General features: G+C 37.5%; 1 protein-coding gene across 4 annotated transcripts in view; it reads left to right on the top strand.

Moving 5' to 3' along the window:
* LOC150094086 (uncharacterized) overlaps nt 1-16,759 on the top strand; it is a 608,624-nt gene that overhangs the window by 467,517 nt on the left and 124,348 nt on the right. For all 4 annotated transcript variants that reach the window (XM_090413217.1, XM_090413213.1, XM_090413214.1 and 1 more), the window contains one exon: nt 2,911-3,031. In XM_090413217.1, coding sequence (XP_090269343.1) covers nt 2,911-3,031 — 121 coding nt within the window. The remainder of the gene's footprint in view (nt 1-2,910; nt 3,032-16,759) is intronic.

Genomic DNA, 16,759 nt, shown 5'->3' with positions numbered 1-16,759 from the left:
TTACTTTTTATAATAAAGTGACAATGGATTCATAGTGAATCCATAGTGAAGAATTTATGGAGACACAACACATGTTAGAATAATTACTTATCATTAAGAAAGTAACATTCAATGTTTTGACCTCTGTATTGAGGTCATCATCAAGAAAAACATATATATGTACAGGATACAAGCTACTCGACAATACACTAGACAAAAGTAAGATGAATCTAAATCTTTGTAATCATTACCCTAGCCTGACCTCTGGTGGAAGAGGAAGAAAAAAAAAATAATAATAATAAAAAAAACTGAACTACATTAAAAAATTTCTAAAGTCCTCTATTATTAAGATTTTCTTCTGTTTGGGGTTGAAGATGAATCCTCCACATTCTTGGAATAATTAATCCATCATTCTTGTTCAGATTTGGATGATGTTTCAGCATTTCACAGGCTTCTTTGAATTTTCTTTCAAACCAGGTTTTGGTGTGGTGTAGGGACTTGGTGCCTTTCCAGTCATTTCTGTGGCATGTTTGGAGTGTGTGATCTGATAGGACTGTTTTACCATAGTGGAGGTATTTAATGTGCCATTTGTTCATCTTTTCTCATTGGGATGGTGCGCCCTGTTTCCCCTATGGAATGAACCATCCCAATTAGAATGGAGAGTACAAGGTCATCCCCTTTGTGTTAGGACTAGATTTTATGCTTAGAAGGTGGTGAATATGTGGAATGGGTATTGTCAGAGATAATTGCGAGTTCTTCATCAGTGAATGAGTTTAAAGAAAGTTATTATAGATGATTGGTCTTCCGTGATGAGTTATCTGATTCCAAGGAGATACCCGTATATAATAATAATAACAAAAGGTCATATATTCAAATTGTATCTCATATAAATATATTCGCTTTCCTGAATTATTCTGCTGCTTAACTGTCATTAGTGTTCGATGATGTACATGGATGAATATCTTTAGGAAGTAGCTGAACTTAATCTACCATCTAAAGATAGGCAGAGTAGTAAATGGTCTTGGTATAAAACCACCTCTGCTTATATTGAAAAACTTATGTTTGGTCTGTAGTGTGGTATTCCCGATTCTTTTAGCACTCCACTGATACTAAAATATACACGAACTTTTCCTTTCACTAAAATAAACACATAAAATAAATATACACGAACCGTTAGTATTTTTTTTTTTTAATATTACTCTCGCACGTGAGAGGTCCTAAAGCTTGTAGTAAATCAACGCCCTGTCTAGGCAGGTGTTGAGAGAAAAGTAATCTTATTGATCTTCTTTTTGAAAAGCTGGAATTGTTTTGAGGAAATGCTTTGGAATAGTCAGGAAGATTGTTCACAGAACCGAGATAGATGGAATTAAAGATGGATGGGAATAGTACATTCGATGAATCAGCAATTTAAAAGGGTATGTATTGGACAGCTGTTGCTCGTGTTATTGTTACGTTTAGGGTGGGAGTCACATAAAAAACACAGGAACACATTCCCTGTTGAATACGAAACTGATATATTCCTCTCTATGGATATATATGTTCCTCTTACTGGGCAGTGCTATGAGAGGAACATATATATTCCTCTTGTATATTCACAGAGTCGTTTTTGACATTGTACAAGACTGCATTTATCCAAAATTAATTATAAGCAACATTATCAGCCAATAGAAGTAGAAGAGTGCCACAAATTAATTAATTATAATGCACAAATGAACGCAAGAAGCTTACGAGTATACCAAGGAATGCTCGGAAGAGTGATGTGGAAATCTGCACATTCTCTTATGGAAACAATTAAGTAGAAGTTCAGATTGTCTACAGAAGCAGCACACTAAGTAAGGAGTCGTACAGTATGGTGTGAGGAATTGCATGCTGTTGAAGTGTATACAGTTTCGATTTTTCTGAAATATAATGCTATATATAAATAATAGTTTGTTTATTTATGAAGTAATATCAAACTAAACAGACGGCAACAGTTTTATGAAATACTCTTTTTTTAACAATCATCAATATTAACTTTTCATTGCTTTTGCAAATTTCAATTCTCGCTTTTTTTTTTTTTTTCACACTGTAATCAGACCCGTCAATCTACAATTCATGATTCCTTGACAGTTTCATCAGGACACTAAGGACGCTTTCTTCCTCATTACAGTTTCTTGGCAAAGGCAACTATATCACTCGGGCAACTGTTACTTTAAAAATTAATTTTTGGAAATTTGAAAAATTACGAATTAACAAACCCCTAATGACATCTTCAAAGCTCATGTCATGCTTGAGCAGAACGCTTATGTTAGTCGTAAAAACATTAAGAACGATTGCATAAGCTAAATTACTAATGGGAAATGAAATAATATATTCACTGTATTTTAATTCTTTTCGTCCTCATCGTGGTTTGATTTGATTAGAATGACGACCAGAGCAACATCCCATTCTCAGATCCTTTGCCAGTTGTGTTGAAGGATAAACACTGCTACCTTCGAACTGGACATATTAATTACATCACGGTAAAAAGTCATTTTATATCCGTTTCAGTTCCACGGAGACATGCATTTCCTACCGAAGAAGATGCTATGAAAACTTTGCACGAAGTAATCTTAATTTAATCATTCGTAAAATGTAAATAGATCGCTCAATTATATTGTGAATGGTTTTCTTATTCCGTTACCGATAGGTGAATGTGGGCGAAATTACGTAAAACTCTCCACTATTGTCCCTTGTCCAACTTCTTGGTTTCAGTTTACCTCTCTCTCTAAGAACACAAGCATTCGGAACTTTAACAGGGCACGTACGCTTTACTGGATGCATCACTTGCTACGTAGGGGTGGACGATATTGCGCGTGGTTACTTAGTGTCAGTCACCCAATGCATGCTGTACAGTATGGTGGCTAGAATTCGGTCTTCTGACAAGCTCCGTGCTTTTTTCTTTTGTTGTAGCGTTAGCAGCGGCGGTGACGATCCGAGTCGTCCTACCAGCTTCCACAAGAATGATGACGGCCCGACACACTTATCCGAGACTGAAGGTGGCGAAACCGTGAAATCACTGAGTCACCGTGAGGTAGGAATTTTAATATATTCTCATTTTTACTGCTCTAGGTAATCATGCACTTGTGAAAATGTAAATGCTAAGAATATTTAATTATTATTTTAATCACTGTATTGATCGTCTATAGTGTCATCTGGTATTAACGCCATTGAATAATTGAACATTGAGAACTTAAATATTATTGGTAATTATTCGTATTAAGAAAGATTCTGAAACGTCAGTATTGATTGAGATCTCTTCATCAAAAATAACTTTCATTACGACAGACATATACAAATTCATGTATACATCATTTCGTGAGTTTGAGGGAAACTGTTTTGGGATGTAGTGCATCCACTGGTATTTTTACCATTTCATTCCACTATATTGAACGACTCACTCCATCCTAAAAAAAAATAATAAATAAATAAGTGTGATCCACTGCAGTTTTTCTATATATTACGGTATCGTCAATTTCAAAATTATATTTGTATAAGACATTGGTTTGCTCCAACAATGTTACATCAGCGGTAGATGATTCTCATCGTCCACTGAGACTGCTTGAAATGGCTAAGTACTACGGTATGTTGCGAATCTAAAGCAGAGCTCTCGGATTGTTTAATCTTTTGCGCCTAGCTAATGTGTTGCTCGTTAACAGTATTTCGCAGGTGAGAACGGCATCACAAAAATCTCGGCATTCAAGGAACTGATAGTTTTACTTTTGTTCCAGACGTTATCAACGGATAATGTAGCTACATCACATGTGGCACTTATTGAACGTCCTGATTAAACGTCTTTGATTCATGAAAGATAAGGTGAATTTCTTTTGAAAAAAGTAGTATTTCATTAGTACGAGTGAGGTTGCAAAACCCCCATATCACGGCACCATGACTTTAATATAAAGTAATGGTGCCACAACAGATGTGTATTTAAGAAGCAAGAATATCGTTTATTTAAAGTTCAGATTTCCACCCCTATTATTATTTGGAGCATTTTCCATTTTTGTAACTTTTGTGTTTATCAGGATTAGAGAGAGAGAAAGAGCAGGTTATTATCAGGACATAAGTAGTGTCATGTGGCATCGAAGCTTCAAGGTTTCCTAAGAAGATGAACCACCTACACTGGGAAAATTAAAAACTTTCGTTTTATTTTATTCTCTCTATGGTAACAGATCACTTCGTAAAACACATTTTTGCTATACTTATATCAAAGAAACCTTTAATGTAATAGCCCTTGTTTGTTTTGTTCAGGGACTTGCTTGTGTCCCGTAATATTCTTGGCATTCGTGCAAGAGATACAGTATTTTAAAGTCTGTGCGCTCACTATGATGCGGGTGTTTATAACAAGTGACCGTCTTGTTAAGTAATTGGTTAACGCTTCATCTTGTCTCGCATGCAGCTGTGAAAATTGAGGTCAATAGGCAGTTTGACAGTGCTTTTCGTTATCTGCAGAAATTGTTTGAGCTTCAGTGACCCTGTCTCAGATAATACGTCGAATCTAAAGGCGTAACGTTAAAGCTCATATATCCTAGAAATTTTACTTCCTCCCTTTTTTCCCCAACACAACATTAAATCTCTTATTCCAGAACTTGAGATCCAGTTATGCTCACTGTCCTCCTGGTGTTTCATTATTGCTCTTGAACAGACATTTTCCCTAGAGTAATTTTAATGTATGCTTTCTTGCGGACAGCGTCACGAAATGCAATTAATTTTAGCTACCTGTTGATTCGTATCTCCAGAAGAGATACGAATCAACAGGTAGAAGTACAGAACAAGTAAAGAACAAGTAGAAATACAGAAGGGTCACTTGACTGAGAGTAATTGTCATGGCGACAGGCAGCCGTTAAACGCGAATGGCGGCAGCTTGAACGGAGTTGTATATTCTCAGGCAAGAAGCCGCGTCACCGTAGTGGGAGTTAAGAGGAGAATGAATGGGCTGTTGTTAACGTAATCTGCGCCGACAGTGGTTACACAAGGGCGTCTCTTTATGTACGAAGAGAGATACGGAAGTATTGTCGTCAGAGTAACCCGCTCTCCTAACTTTTTAAAGGACTCCATAAGTGATTTTGCATCTGCGCTCAGACGAGAATAAAGACACGTTACGAATGGTTATTTGAATTACTGAATACTCATTATGACAAGCGTGAAGTAGACGAGTGCTGCAAAATATCCTGTGAGGCGATGTTAAAAAAAAAAAAAAAAAGAGCTGAATGGAGTTTCTTATATTATTATTCATTAGAACTGTTTGATCTCATTAACTTTTTTTTCCTTTCGAATATAACTGCATCTTTTGCAACTTGAGTTTATCTGAGGCCACGTGGATCATTGTCGAATACTGGATCCAAAATAGTTTCGCGATTTCTTACATCCACACATTTCTGAGAAAGTAGTAGTGTTTTAGCTTTATTACAAAGCGCTGCAAAGCAAGAGTATAATTACACTTCCTTATATGTTCAAATACGCATGCCGGCCACTGACTTAGAAAATTTTATTTAATACCGTGTTGGACCTCCTTTAGCCCAACTTACAGCATGTATGCGGTTTGACATAGATTCCACAAGTTGTTGGATTGCAACTACGTCTACAACATACCAGGCTTTCACCAGACAACCCTTTAACTGGCTCGGATTTGGCGGAAGAGGATTTTGCAGTCGGATCTGTTTTTCTAACAGGTCCCATACATTCTCAATAGAGTTCAGATCCGTGCTTTGTGGTGGCCAGGGAAGATGATGGATGTCACTATCATGCTCGCTGAACCACTGCTGAACAATTCTTGCCCGATGGACAGTAGCATTGTGGTCCGTGAAATAACCGTTACTTGCTGGATAAAAAGTCAACATTGTGGGATGGAGAGGACACCCTGTCAGTACCAGAAGAACATGTCACACATCATGACACCACCTCCAGAACCTTGAGTTGTGTTTACAAGGCAAACTGGGTTCATGGCTTCACGGGATCCCTGACTATTGTCGGTACAAAACAAGGTGTACCTTGACGCGTCGGACCACTTGACTTTTTCCAGTGTCCGGTCACTGTGTTCCTGACATCACTGTAGATGAACGTTCCCGTTTTTTGCAAGAAATCAGTGATTTCTGTATAGGCATGCTATTGCCAGTACCGATCCTCTTCAATTCCTTGCGAATAGTTCGGTAAGATATGAATCGGGAACAGCCTTCATTCAATGCTTCGGTCAATTGCTGCACAGAAAAAATTCTGTTTGTCTGTACAAGCCTTCTCAAATGAGGGCGATCTCGTTTCTGGCAGACTCTCTTAGGACCTCAGTTATGCCTTTTATTGATTAACACACAGGATCTCACCTTTTGAGAAACCGATCAGCTGTTTTCAAAATTGTGACCCCAGCCAGATGGACGCCCACAATAAGCCCTTTATCAAACTCCGAAAAATCCCTTGTTTTTCTCATTGTGAACAACACTATTGACCAGGTATTCTTAAATAGTTGCCTAGAACACATGATGATACACCTGACCAAGTATTTTGCATATACGTTGCGTAAGTGACGTTTACGTGCATCTGCATAAAGGTCCCTAATTCAATGGCCGGTTTGTGTATTTGTCACTTGAAGATGACGCAAATTAAGTCACGCCATATCTGCAATCGAGTTAATTCCAGATTTATTCCTTGTGAACTGACTTCTTAACAAAAAAAATTTTATTTCACTTTCACGTACCCCGAAGGCTGCTTCACACACTAGCGCTAACTCTTGATAACACTCTCCAGTCATGGATTCAAAATGGTTTTTTTTTTTTTTTATATGCATGAATTATCCATACATTCTCCTATTCATAAATAGAAAATGCAAGATTTTATGGAGTAAGCAAAATTTCAATATACAGTCATCCCACGACTTACGTCCTGGTTCCATTCCAGCCGGCAGGACGTAAGTCGATACATTAAATTAACAGAGTTATAGGGCTTAGGGACTTAACCGTAATAAGTATACAGTACTGTCATTTTAATTTTTAAACCTTATAAATCTGTACTATGCGTTACTGCCACTATAAAACAGGAGAATAATCACTCAGATCTTCCTCCACAATCACATCTTCATTACCTTCCCTATGTGAAGGACCAGGCTGCGACTCTTTTGGTGTAACCTTTTGTTTTTTTGATGAAAATGTCCAATGTGCTTTGTTTATTCCTCTTCTTCTTTTCATCATAAATTTACTTATAGCAAGCAAACGCATCATGTACTTTCCTTTCTACTAATTAGTAGCGTTCAACATTGGGGTCCATGTATTCAGCCATTTTGAGAAACATCGCTAACTACATAGAACATTTCTGCAAGATTCTTCATTGTAAATTGTTTAACTACCTCTTCTTGTTTCTCTTTTCCCTCTTCCTTTTCTCGTTCTTCCTCTTCTGCAACATGCTTTCCTCAGTTCGACCAATTCTTCGTTGATCAACTCTTCAGGGGTATTTTCTATAAGTTGAACTACGTCGTCATCATTCACTTCGAGATTCAGATCGTTTGCGAGGTCCACTATTTCTTCACTCAATTTACAAAGATCATTTTTTTTTTTTCAAAGCTTCCAAAATCGTGCACAAACCTTTTTAGTCTTTTTATGTATGCCACTCATACATTGAGAGGTCACTTCGTCCCAAGCACAGCAATATTTTTATTAGCATAATAAATACTAAATGCTTTCCAGAATTGCATGGGAGTCTAGTCATTTCCTTCAGTGGCAGAAATGGCTTGTGAAAAAGTTCTCCGTAGACAATAAACCTTAAACACTGCAAGAACTCCCTGATCCATCGGTTGGATCAATATGTTATCGATAATGCTCCAGGTTCTTTCACACAATAGCTTTCCATTTCACTCGCATAACAGTTGATTAAGGTAAACACAAGCAATTTTTGAATCATCCACGACTTCTTATTGCTCCGATAAGAACTGGAAGAGTATGCTTCCTAATGTTTTTGAAGGCTCGTGGATTCTTACTGTGCCATATAACAAATGGTTTCGGTTTATATCCAGCCACATTACCCCTTAAAAGAATCGTAATACTGTCTTTAAGAGCTTTGAAACCAGACATAGATTTTAGCTTTTTGTGATGAATGTCCGCTCGGGCATTTTTTTCCAAAATAAGGAGGTCTCATCCATATTAAATATTTGCTGTAGCAAATAATTTTCCGCTGTAATAATTTTATCCAATTTCTCCACAAACTCCTTGGCAGCCTTCTCATCGGTACTTACAGATTCACCATACATTTTCACATTATGCTGCGCAAAATGCTACTTGAATCTTATGAACCAACCAGAAGAAGCGTTAAATTCGTAATCGGGTCCTGCTTTCTCCTTCAACATGTTGAAGAGACTGTGCCTTAGCTGTTATGGTCATAGTGCTAAGGAATATGAGCTTTTGGTTCAGGTCCTCTATCCATGATGCAAGTAGCTTTTCCATATCACCGATAGGATCTTGTTGTTGCTTCGTCACTATAGTCGATTTAATGGAAGCAGATCCTTTCACAGCCTCTACCATTTTATGCTTATTTTTCAAAATGGTCGTCACTGTAGAATGAGACCATCCGAAGTCATGTGCGATCCCATTGATGGACTTACCAGCTTCTTGTTGCTTTATAACTTGCAACTTCGTTTCAAGATCAATTGCTTGCTTCGTTTTCTGTGATTCTTCGCTAGGTTTTTTAGTTTGGCGTGTAGGGGCCATGTTGCACAAAATATCGCGATATATTTAACGATAAATACACATATAACCTATTTCTCAAACAACAAATCAGCAGAGGAACTGTTGAAGACAAGTGCCTATACTGAGGGAGGTTGCTGCCGAATGCTCTGTTGTCACTGCGCATGATGTATTGTTGCTAAACAAAAATTTTTAGTGAAAAAAACTGTAGAAGACGATATTTGCATGCAACACGATTAGATTTTATCTATTTAAATATTATTATTAATATATGGGCACCTCCATGGAATCTGAAATCTCATTGTGGGGAGACCCAATCTATCATACCTCTTCTTGAACCCATTAACTGACTCTACCAACCCATTTCACTCATTCATAACTCTCCAAGCAAAAAAAATCTAGTCCTCAGTCCCTCTAGCCAAGTGCTGAAACATCTCCCTACATCAATCATTAAATACCTCTTTAAGCAACTTAAATCCCCTCTTTTACTCCTATCAACCAACTTTTGCAATCCACACACACACACACACACACACACACACCATCAGTCTATATAGAAAATCCACTTTTAGTGCTGAATTGAATATATCAGAACCAATATTGATGGAACTACAACTTGAAATTGCTGCTAAATTTTTGAGGGAAATGCATACTGGCAAAGTAAATTTGATATTATTGCCAAGTTGAATTTCTAAGTTTGAAGTTTTCCAATTTATTCTAACCACACCACTCTATGAGAGAAAAATCTAGATCTCACTCCTTAGCGGCATTCATTCTCAGCTTCCAAGGATGCCCTCTTGTCCTTTCCCCATCCTCCATAAAATAAAAAATTCCATAAGTTTAAATCCTCTGTGACCCTTTCAGAAGTTTGTCTCAGTCATATCACCCCTCTTTATCGATATATGAAATATTTTCATGGCTACAGCGAAATGTGGACATAAATTTATTTCCAGCATAATAATAAATTATATTATGCAAATAATGTGTTATAAATTTCGTACAAATTAAATTTTAATAATACGTTTTTGGCAAAAGTTACAAATTTCGTACGTACCTAGTTAAGGAATTAGTGTACCGTGCTTACAGAAAATTATGCGGAGAGACATTTCAGTATGGGATATGTCCACCCCGAACTTGGAATGTCCGAGCTACCGTTGTTTCCGATATTCCAGTAATGCGAGATGCGATTTGTTTGCTTGTATCAAAGCTATTCGTAGCTTTTGCAATTATGATCAAATTATTTTTTCTTTGATTTTATGCTTTTTATTTATTTATTAGTAGATAAGTTTTAAATTGTAGTAAGTGTGTTTCATGTTAAAGTTAACTAAGAGTTATTTGTTTACTTGAAAGCACTATTCTTTGTTTCTACATTACTAAATTATATGTATAAAAAATAATAATATTAACAACAACAACAACAATGTAAACTGTGAGGGATAAACAGAACGACAACTGTTTATTCTCCGCATTTTCTTAAGTGCTCGAAGCATACAACGAAAGGCGAACTCGGGCTGTGTAACTAATAATGCGACAAGAGAGAAATAACATACAATATAAAGATAAAATATATGAAAAAGCCTGGAGGTAACTTTACAGGAATTATTATGTGACACCTCCAAGGAGTCCAAAGACTCATCGAGGGACAGTGTGCCAACAGCATCGAACGATTGAGTCCCTTCCAACTACTAACCGCGCTCAAACTCGCTTAACTTTTTGCGAGCCATTAGTAGCAGGGCTCTACCAATCGACCAAATGTAGAGTTTGGTTGGTAAGTACGTTAGGCATTAGTGAGGCGTGGCTTTCAGAGGCAGATTTGCTAACTGGCATTGGATGAAAAGAGATAGGTTTTTTATTTTTTATTTTTAAGAAGAATAGAAGAAGGAGGGGTGGGAGGAGGCTAGTATGATTTTAGGTAATTTAGGGATAGAAAGCTATGGCTGCAATAAACGTAACAGCAGGGGCGAATTCTCCATGCTTGCTGCGCAAGCTCGTTAATTGAAAAATAAGTAATATTTATTTGTTAATAAATGCATGCATTTATAAGCATTCCATTTAGGCTTTTATTTTTGTAGACAGAAGATGTCTTAAGCTTGCGCGGCAATAATTGAGCTTTGCGTTGTGTATCGAAGGCCGATACTTGCTCGTCTAGTCAAAGCTACCTTGGCTTGCTCAGTTGTAGGAGCTTCCATGTCCTCGCAGCAACACTGTGATTTCATGCGCGCGCATAGCCATTTCACGTCGTCTCACTCTGTTGCTTAAACAACAAGCCAGCCTTTACAAGTGTGCGTGTTGCTTAGGAAAATTAAGATACAACCAACTTTTTATGACGATGTTATTGGCCAGTTCATAAAGAAGAACCGTAGGGTAGAATTTGTATTGAAGTAGCTAAATTGAAAAAGATAGAATATCATTTGCAAAATGAATGTTGTATTTGTATGATTAAATGTACATAAATTTCTAGATATATAGTTTTAAATGGTCAGTAATTCATTATTCCGCTAATCAGACTTCAATCACACCTTTCACTCCTTGAATGATAACAAGAGCAAGCGTGAATTTCAAGACCAGCATTCGCCCCTGCGTAACAGTTTTCCATGGCAGTGAGTTTGAAGCTATCTGGTGTGAGGTGGAGTCTAAAATGATCAAATACATATTGGGGTATTATTACAGACAAGTCGATCGGTTCCTGGTAGCTACGAAGTACATTATTGGATCAACCTAATGACTGCTAAACGAATCGTCATCATCATGAGTGGCTAATTATCTGGGCATTGATTGGGTAAACTATTACTCAGAAAGCTGTCTGAGTACGGGAGGGGAAAAATAAAACTGTCTCTGCAAGCTAAAGACAGCCCAGAAGAATTCTATCGTTATGCTTCAAGTGAAAGAAAGAATGAATGCCAAACAATAACTACTGAGTGAAATAGTATGCGGGTGACAAATGTGCGGAGGAGATTATTCAAATAATGAGTGTCAGTTTGTCTAAGAACTGTCAACCTAGTGTATGCAGTATTGAATTTAATGGTACCTCTTCCCTGACGAAGAAACTCAGGAGTGGGAAGTGTTGGAGCTTGCATAAACTGAATAAGAATTCGGCAGTAGAATTGACGAGCTATTAACATGGATGCTAACAAAAAGTGTAACGAACTGCTATTCTTTTTAACCAAAACCGTATAATTTGAGTCTAACAGGAAATATTCCACAGGAATGAAAAGAATGTATGATAATCCCATTGCATAAGGGTTGCACAAAGACGCGCCTAACTATCCACCTATTATTGTCTCTGGAATGGTGGCAGAGATTTTGGAAAAGTTGATAAGAACTCGCATACAGAAATGAGTTGAAAGAGAATCTATATGTGCAATGTGGGAATTATAATAATGTTGCGGGTGGCTTAGATAAGGGTAATGAATACACTTATACTTTTGGACTTTGCTAAGGCTATTACATAAGTTGAAGGTATGGGATTGGATTATAACTTAGCGTGGATAAGAGGATGACTGACTGACCAATAACCGATATCAAAAAGTGGTGTATGGAGGATGTGAGTGCAATAAAAGTGATACCTGGTATACCACAGGGTTCATTCCTTGGTCCATTGTATTCAATCTTTACGTTAATGACATTGGGAAGAAGAATCTATCAGCAAACAACTGTGAAATACAGTTGTTTGCTGATAGAGTAATCAACAATGTGACAGATATTTAACAATTCCAGAATTATTTGAATAGGTTGGGATTGTGAACTTGTGAAAATAGCTGTCAGTTTCATGTTAGTAAATGTAAAGTTATGTCCTTTCATGTCCTCGATATAAGATATCGAGTGTCGTATTATATTGGTGGATTATGCTAGCAAAAAAAAGTCATCAGATAGGATGACTTTTTTTGGATGATTTAATAGATAGGAACTTGAAGTTTGAGAGTCATATAGCAAAATTGCAACTATAACTCAGAGGTTAATTGAAATGATAAAAACGAACATTGACATGAAAGATAAGGAAGTCATTTTGCCTCTTTGCAAGACCTTGATACGACCTGGACTATTGTACGCAGATCTAGTTTCCGATTTCCATGGATGCAGATTCAGTGTAGAGGATTAAAAATAATATTGGGACTGTGCAATATACAGGGTGTTCGGGATAAATTTGACATATTTATAATTAATTATATTTTTCCGTAAGTTACATGTATTAACACACACTTCTCTTCATTTAAAAGTTTGGACCCTTCTTCATTCATATACAAGATGTCAGAAAGGATGGATAGCTGGAACCCACCTGAATCATGGAAGAGAATAACTTGTATCATGATGATTCGTGCCCGCCATCAAAATAAGGATATTACGACTGCTGCCCAATGCTCCCTGAATACAGTAAAAACAATCAGGCATGAACTAGAGACTTGCAATGGTGACTACGAGGATGTAGCAAGAAGAAAGATCCCTAGCAGACGATCTGATTGCGTTCGTACAGCAGAATTCCTCGCAAATTTGCAGGAACAGGTGTTGAAGAACCCTGCCATTGGAATTCGGGCTTTGTTCGTGGAGTTGCTAACTGTAGTCAAGCCCTGGATAACAAGGGTAGCCAATGGTAGGCCGTATGTATGGCAGCAGGATTCGGCCCCTTGCCACACCTCTGGGAAAAGTCAAAAATGGTTGTCTGAAAATTTCTACGACTTCACCAGTCCAAATGTTTGGCCTCCAAACTCCCCAGACCTTAACCCCATGGATTATTTTGTATGGGGCGCAGTTGAAAAAGACACCAATCGCACTTCCAGTAATACAAAAGCCCAGTTAATGGATAAAATTAAAACAGTTTTTGCGGCCCTTCCCAGGGAGACTGTAGCATCAGCTTGTTCGAGGTTCCGAAGCAGAATTGAAGCTGTGATCGATGCTAATGGTGGTTATTTTGAGTAAATCTTGTTGATAGTATTGTAATTAACTCTGCCTGTAATGTTTTTTTGTCAATTCATTAAATTTAATAGATACAAAGAAGATTTTCTTTTTCCTTACGAAACTGTCAAATTTATCCCGAACACCCTGTAATTATGAAAACAGATTTGAAAATTTGTGGACTGTCTCTAGCAAACAGAAGAAAGAGGGATGATACGATACAGTTAGACCTACAAACTTTTGAAAAAAGTCATACAGTACTATCTATCTATCCCTTCCATCTGATTCAGATGGGTTGGGTCTCCTCCTAATGAGGAGTCGCGGCGAAATAATGCAGCCGGCCCGCCACTCCTCTGCTGCATCCCTAATGGAGGTATTCATGACACGGACTACCCTAATGGAGGTAGTCCGTGTGTGTTCACGGGGCCGGTTTGCGGGATGAAAAACCCCAGTTAAACTCAGGGAAAAACCGTACTTCCCGCGCCCAAGGCCGGCTAACTTGGCTATGGCTGAGGAAGTACCTTGAGCTCCTCACGTCTCCGCCGGGAATCGAACCCAGGACACTCCTTCCACAGGCATATGGTTGCGAAGTGCACAGCCACTAGGCTAACCGTGCGGACATATACATACAGTAATAGTAGATGGAAATGCTAATTTTATCGAGAGTGGGGAGAGGATGAGAAGTTGAGAATGTGTGGAGTTAAAAAAGGGGTTAAAGCTAGATGTTCTCTCATAGAGTGGTGCCTAATTGGAATGAATGCAATGAGTTCAGCTAATATGAATAAATTCAAAAATAGGTATGATAGCCTATGTAGGTGTATGGGCCTCCTACGATGTGCCCCTGACGTCCTGGAGGTCTCTGGTAATAATAATAATGAAGCCAAACGCGAACAGGAAATGAAGTTTTCCCCTCCCAAAAATATAAATAAATCAAATGCAGCCTATCCTTTCCCCTTCATGTTTCCTTTTCTCACATCTTTAAGTGAATAAAATTTGGCCTTTTTCTTTCCGACATATTCTCGTCACGATAATAACTGATTTATCTATTTTTAAAATAAACTAAACTCAATTTACAAAGGATGACTTTTCAGACACTAGCGCTGAGCGGAACGATTTTAGCACTGATTGTGAACAGGTAACCATTCGCAGTTAGTGGTAAAATCTCTTTACAATGGGATTTCCGGATGGGGCTACCAGATATACAAAACCATTAAAAAAAACAAAACACAGTTGTCCTTTTAAAATTCTAAAACGATTCCTCAGAGGATAGATTATATTCCCTTAATCAATTCGTTTCACTGTGAAGTAGAGACGGTTTTATTGCGGATCACAAATTGCTCGTCTCTGTTCAAGAACACACTGATATTGGCGTGTTGAGCGGACTTTGTGTTCAGGAAATAAGTAAATTCTCTAACGCTATAGGCGGAACTGCTTTAGCCTTTGGTAACTAGTTTCCATCCTTCAAGGTTTCACTAATAGTGAGCCCAAGCTATCAATAAAACAAGGCTTTTCAGAAGAGAAGAGAGAGGAGATTCGGCAGACAACTGTCGCTAAAACTTGTATTATTTTTCATAATAATAGTGACAATTCCACTCGATTTTTGAGATGTGTGTAAAATCCATGTTTACTCTCTCTCTGTGTGTGTGTGTGGGAGAGAGAAACTCACTGTACCGTCTAGCGATTGACACTTGTCACTAACTAGAGGAACTTGAAAAAGTTCCTCTAGTTAGCGACTAGAATCGAACCAGTAACGGTCTTTCTTCGGTTGGTCTAACTACATGGATCCAAATTCCATCTCTACAGGGCATAGCACCTTCTGAATAGATATTTTGAAAGGTTGAGAGAGAGAGATTTCAAACTAACATCATTAGTATTTTGGAAACCAGCGGTGATAGTCTGCTGTGTTTTTCTATTACTAATGTCCTTATATACTCGTATATATATATTTATATGTGCGTGTATATATCAGGCGCCGCCCCCCGCTTTTTTTTTTTTTTAAACTGCCCACTCAGCGGTGAACACTGAGTGGGCAGTTTATTAGAGATTCACCTAAAAGCCTGTTGGATCACTGTGAGCCATCAAAATTGTCTCGATAGGACCATGGCATTCTACGAAGTCCCAAGGCATGCATGATGAATTCTTACTGTGCCGTCACATTTGGTGACAATGGATTCTGCAACAAAGATTTCTTTTCACCGAAAAATCATAGATTCTTTCTGGGATTGGGATCTTTAATTTTCATTAAGGTAAAATGCTTTCATGCTTTTAAAATGTGATTGACGTTACCATGCCAAACAGGTCAAGTAGGCTTCATTTGACTGTTATAAGCAACATTTTATCATCACCATTAGTAGTAGTATTAACCGAAACCAGCAATGGAATTGCTTCAATAGAAGCATGAAAGATTGTTATGTCAGGAGAAAAGTAACTCGTTGCAAGTACCAGTTTCTTGTTGCGTTGAAAATCATCAGATCAGTATCATATTTCCGAAATCTTTTAGTATTTTTTTTTATTATATTTTTCATTTCTTGATCCCCCCCACTCAACCCACACATTAAGCCACAGTATCAAGTAGGCTTATTGGCGTACTTTATATTTGTGGAGAATTTCGAATTATAGCGAATATTGGTTAGCGTAGATCGAAGCTTCTTTCCGTTTCCTAAATGTTAATTCGCATTCTGCTTTATTCTGTTATTTTGGACACTGCTTGCGTTGAGATCATAGCACATGCGACTCGAATTTCATTAACGTGAAGAAAGACGTTCGCTGACCGACTTAGTTCGATCGAGCTTTTTCGATATCATACTGTACTTCAAAATGAAAAGACGTAGACTGATTATTGGGTTATATCAAAATCACCCATTGTTCGTGAAAAGTTCTTTTGATAGATGTTCATAACGTTAGGGATGCATAAGAAATAATCCTTCGGATAACTTGGAATCCCTAACGTGTCACTTTTTTTTAGTACTTGTAGATTTTTCTGTCATAAAATGTCAGCACTTCAGACTCCTTTTCTCCATATTTCAGGTATCACGTTTTTTTTAAAAGGAAAACTATAAATACATCGAGTTTGCTTTTAAAATTTTCAGATATATGCGATTAACTTCGGTAATTATAAATATCACTACTATCACCTTGAAAAATAAATCAGCTTCGTCTCGTCCTTGTATTCATCAGTTTTAAGTTGCGAGTTTTTTTTTTTTTGAAAA

This window comes from Typopeltis vanoorti, chromosome 23 (assembly GCF_054136105.1).
Source record: "Typopeltis vanoorti isolate ZY-2024b chromosome 23, IOZ_Tvanoo_1.0, whole genome shotgun sequence".
Classification (NCBI taxonomy): Eukaryota; Metazoa; Arthropoda; class Arachnida; order Uropygi; family Thelyphonidae; genus Typopeltis; species Typopeltis vanoorti.
The sequence above is the reverse complement of the archived record's forward strand: the minus strand, read 5'-3'. Positions and strand labels throughout refer to the sequence as shown.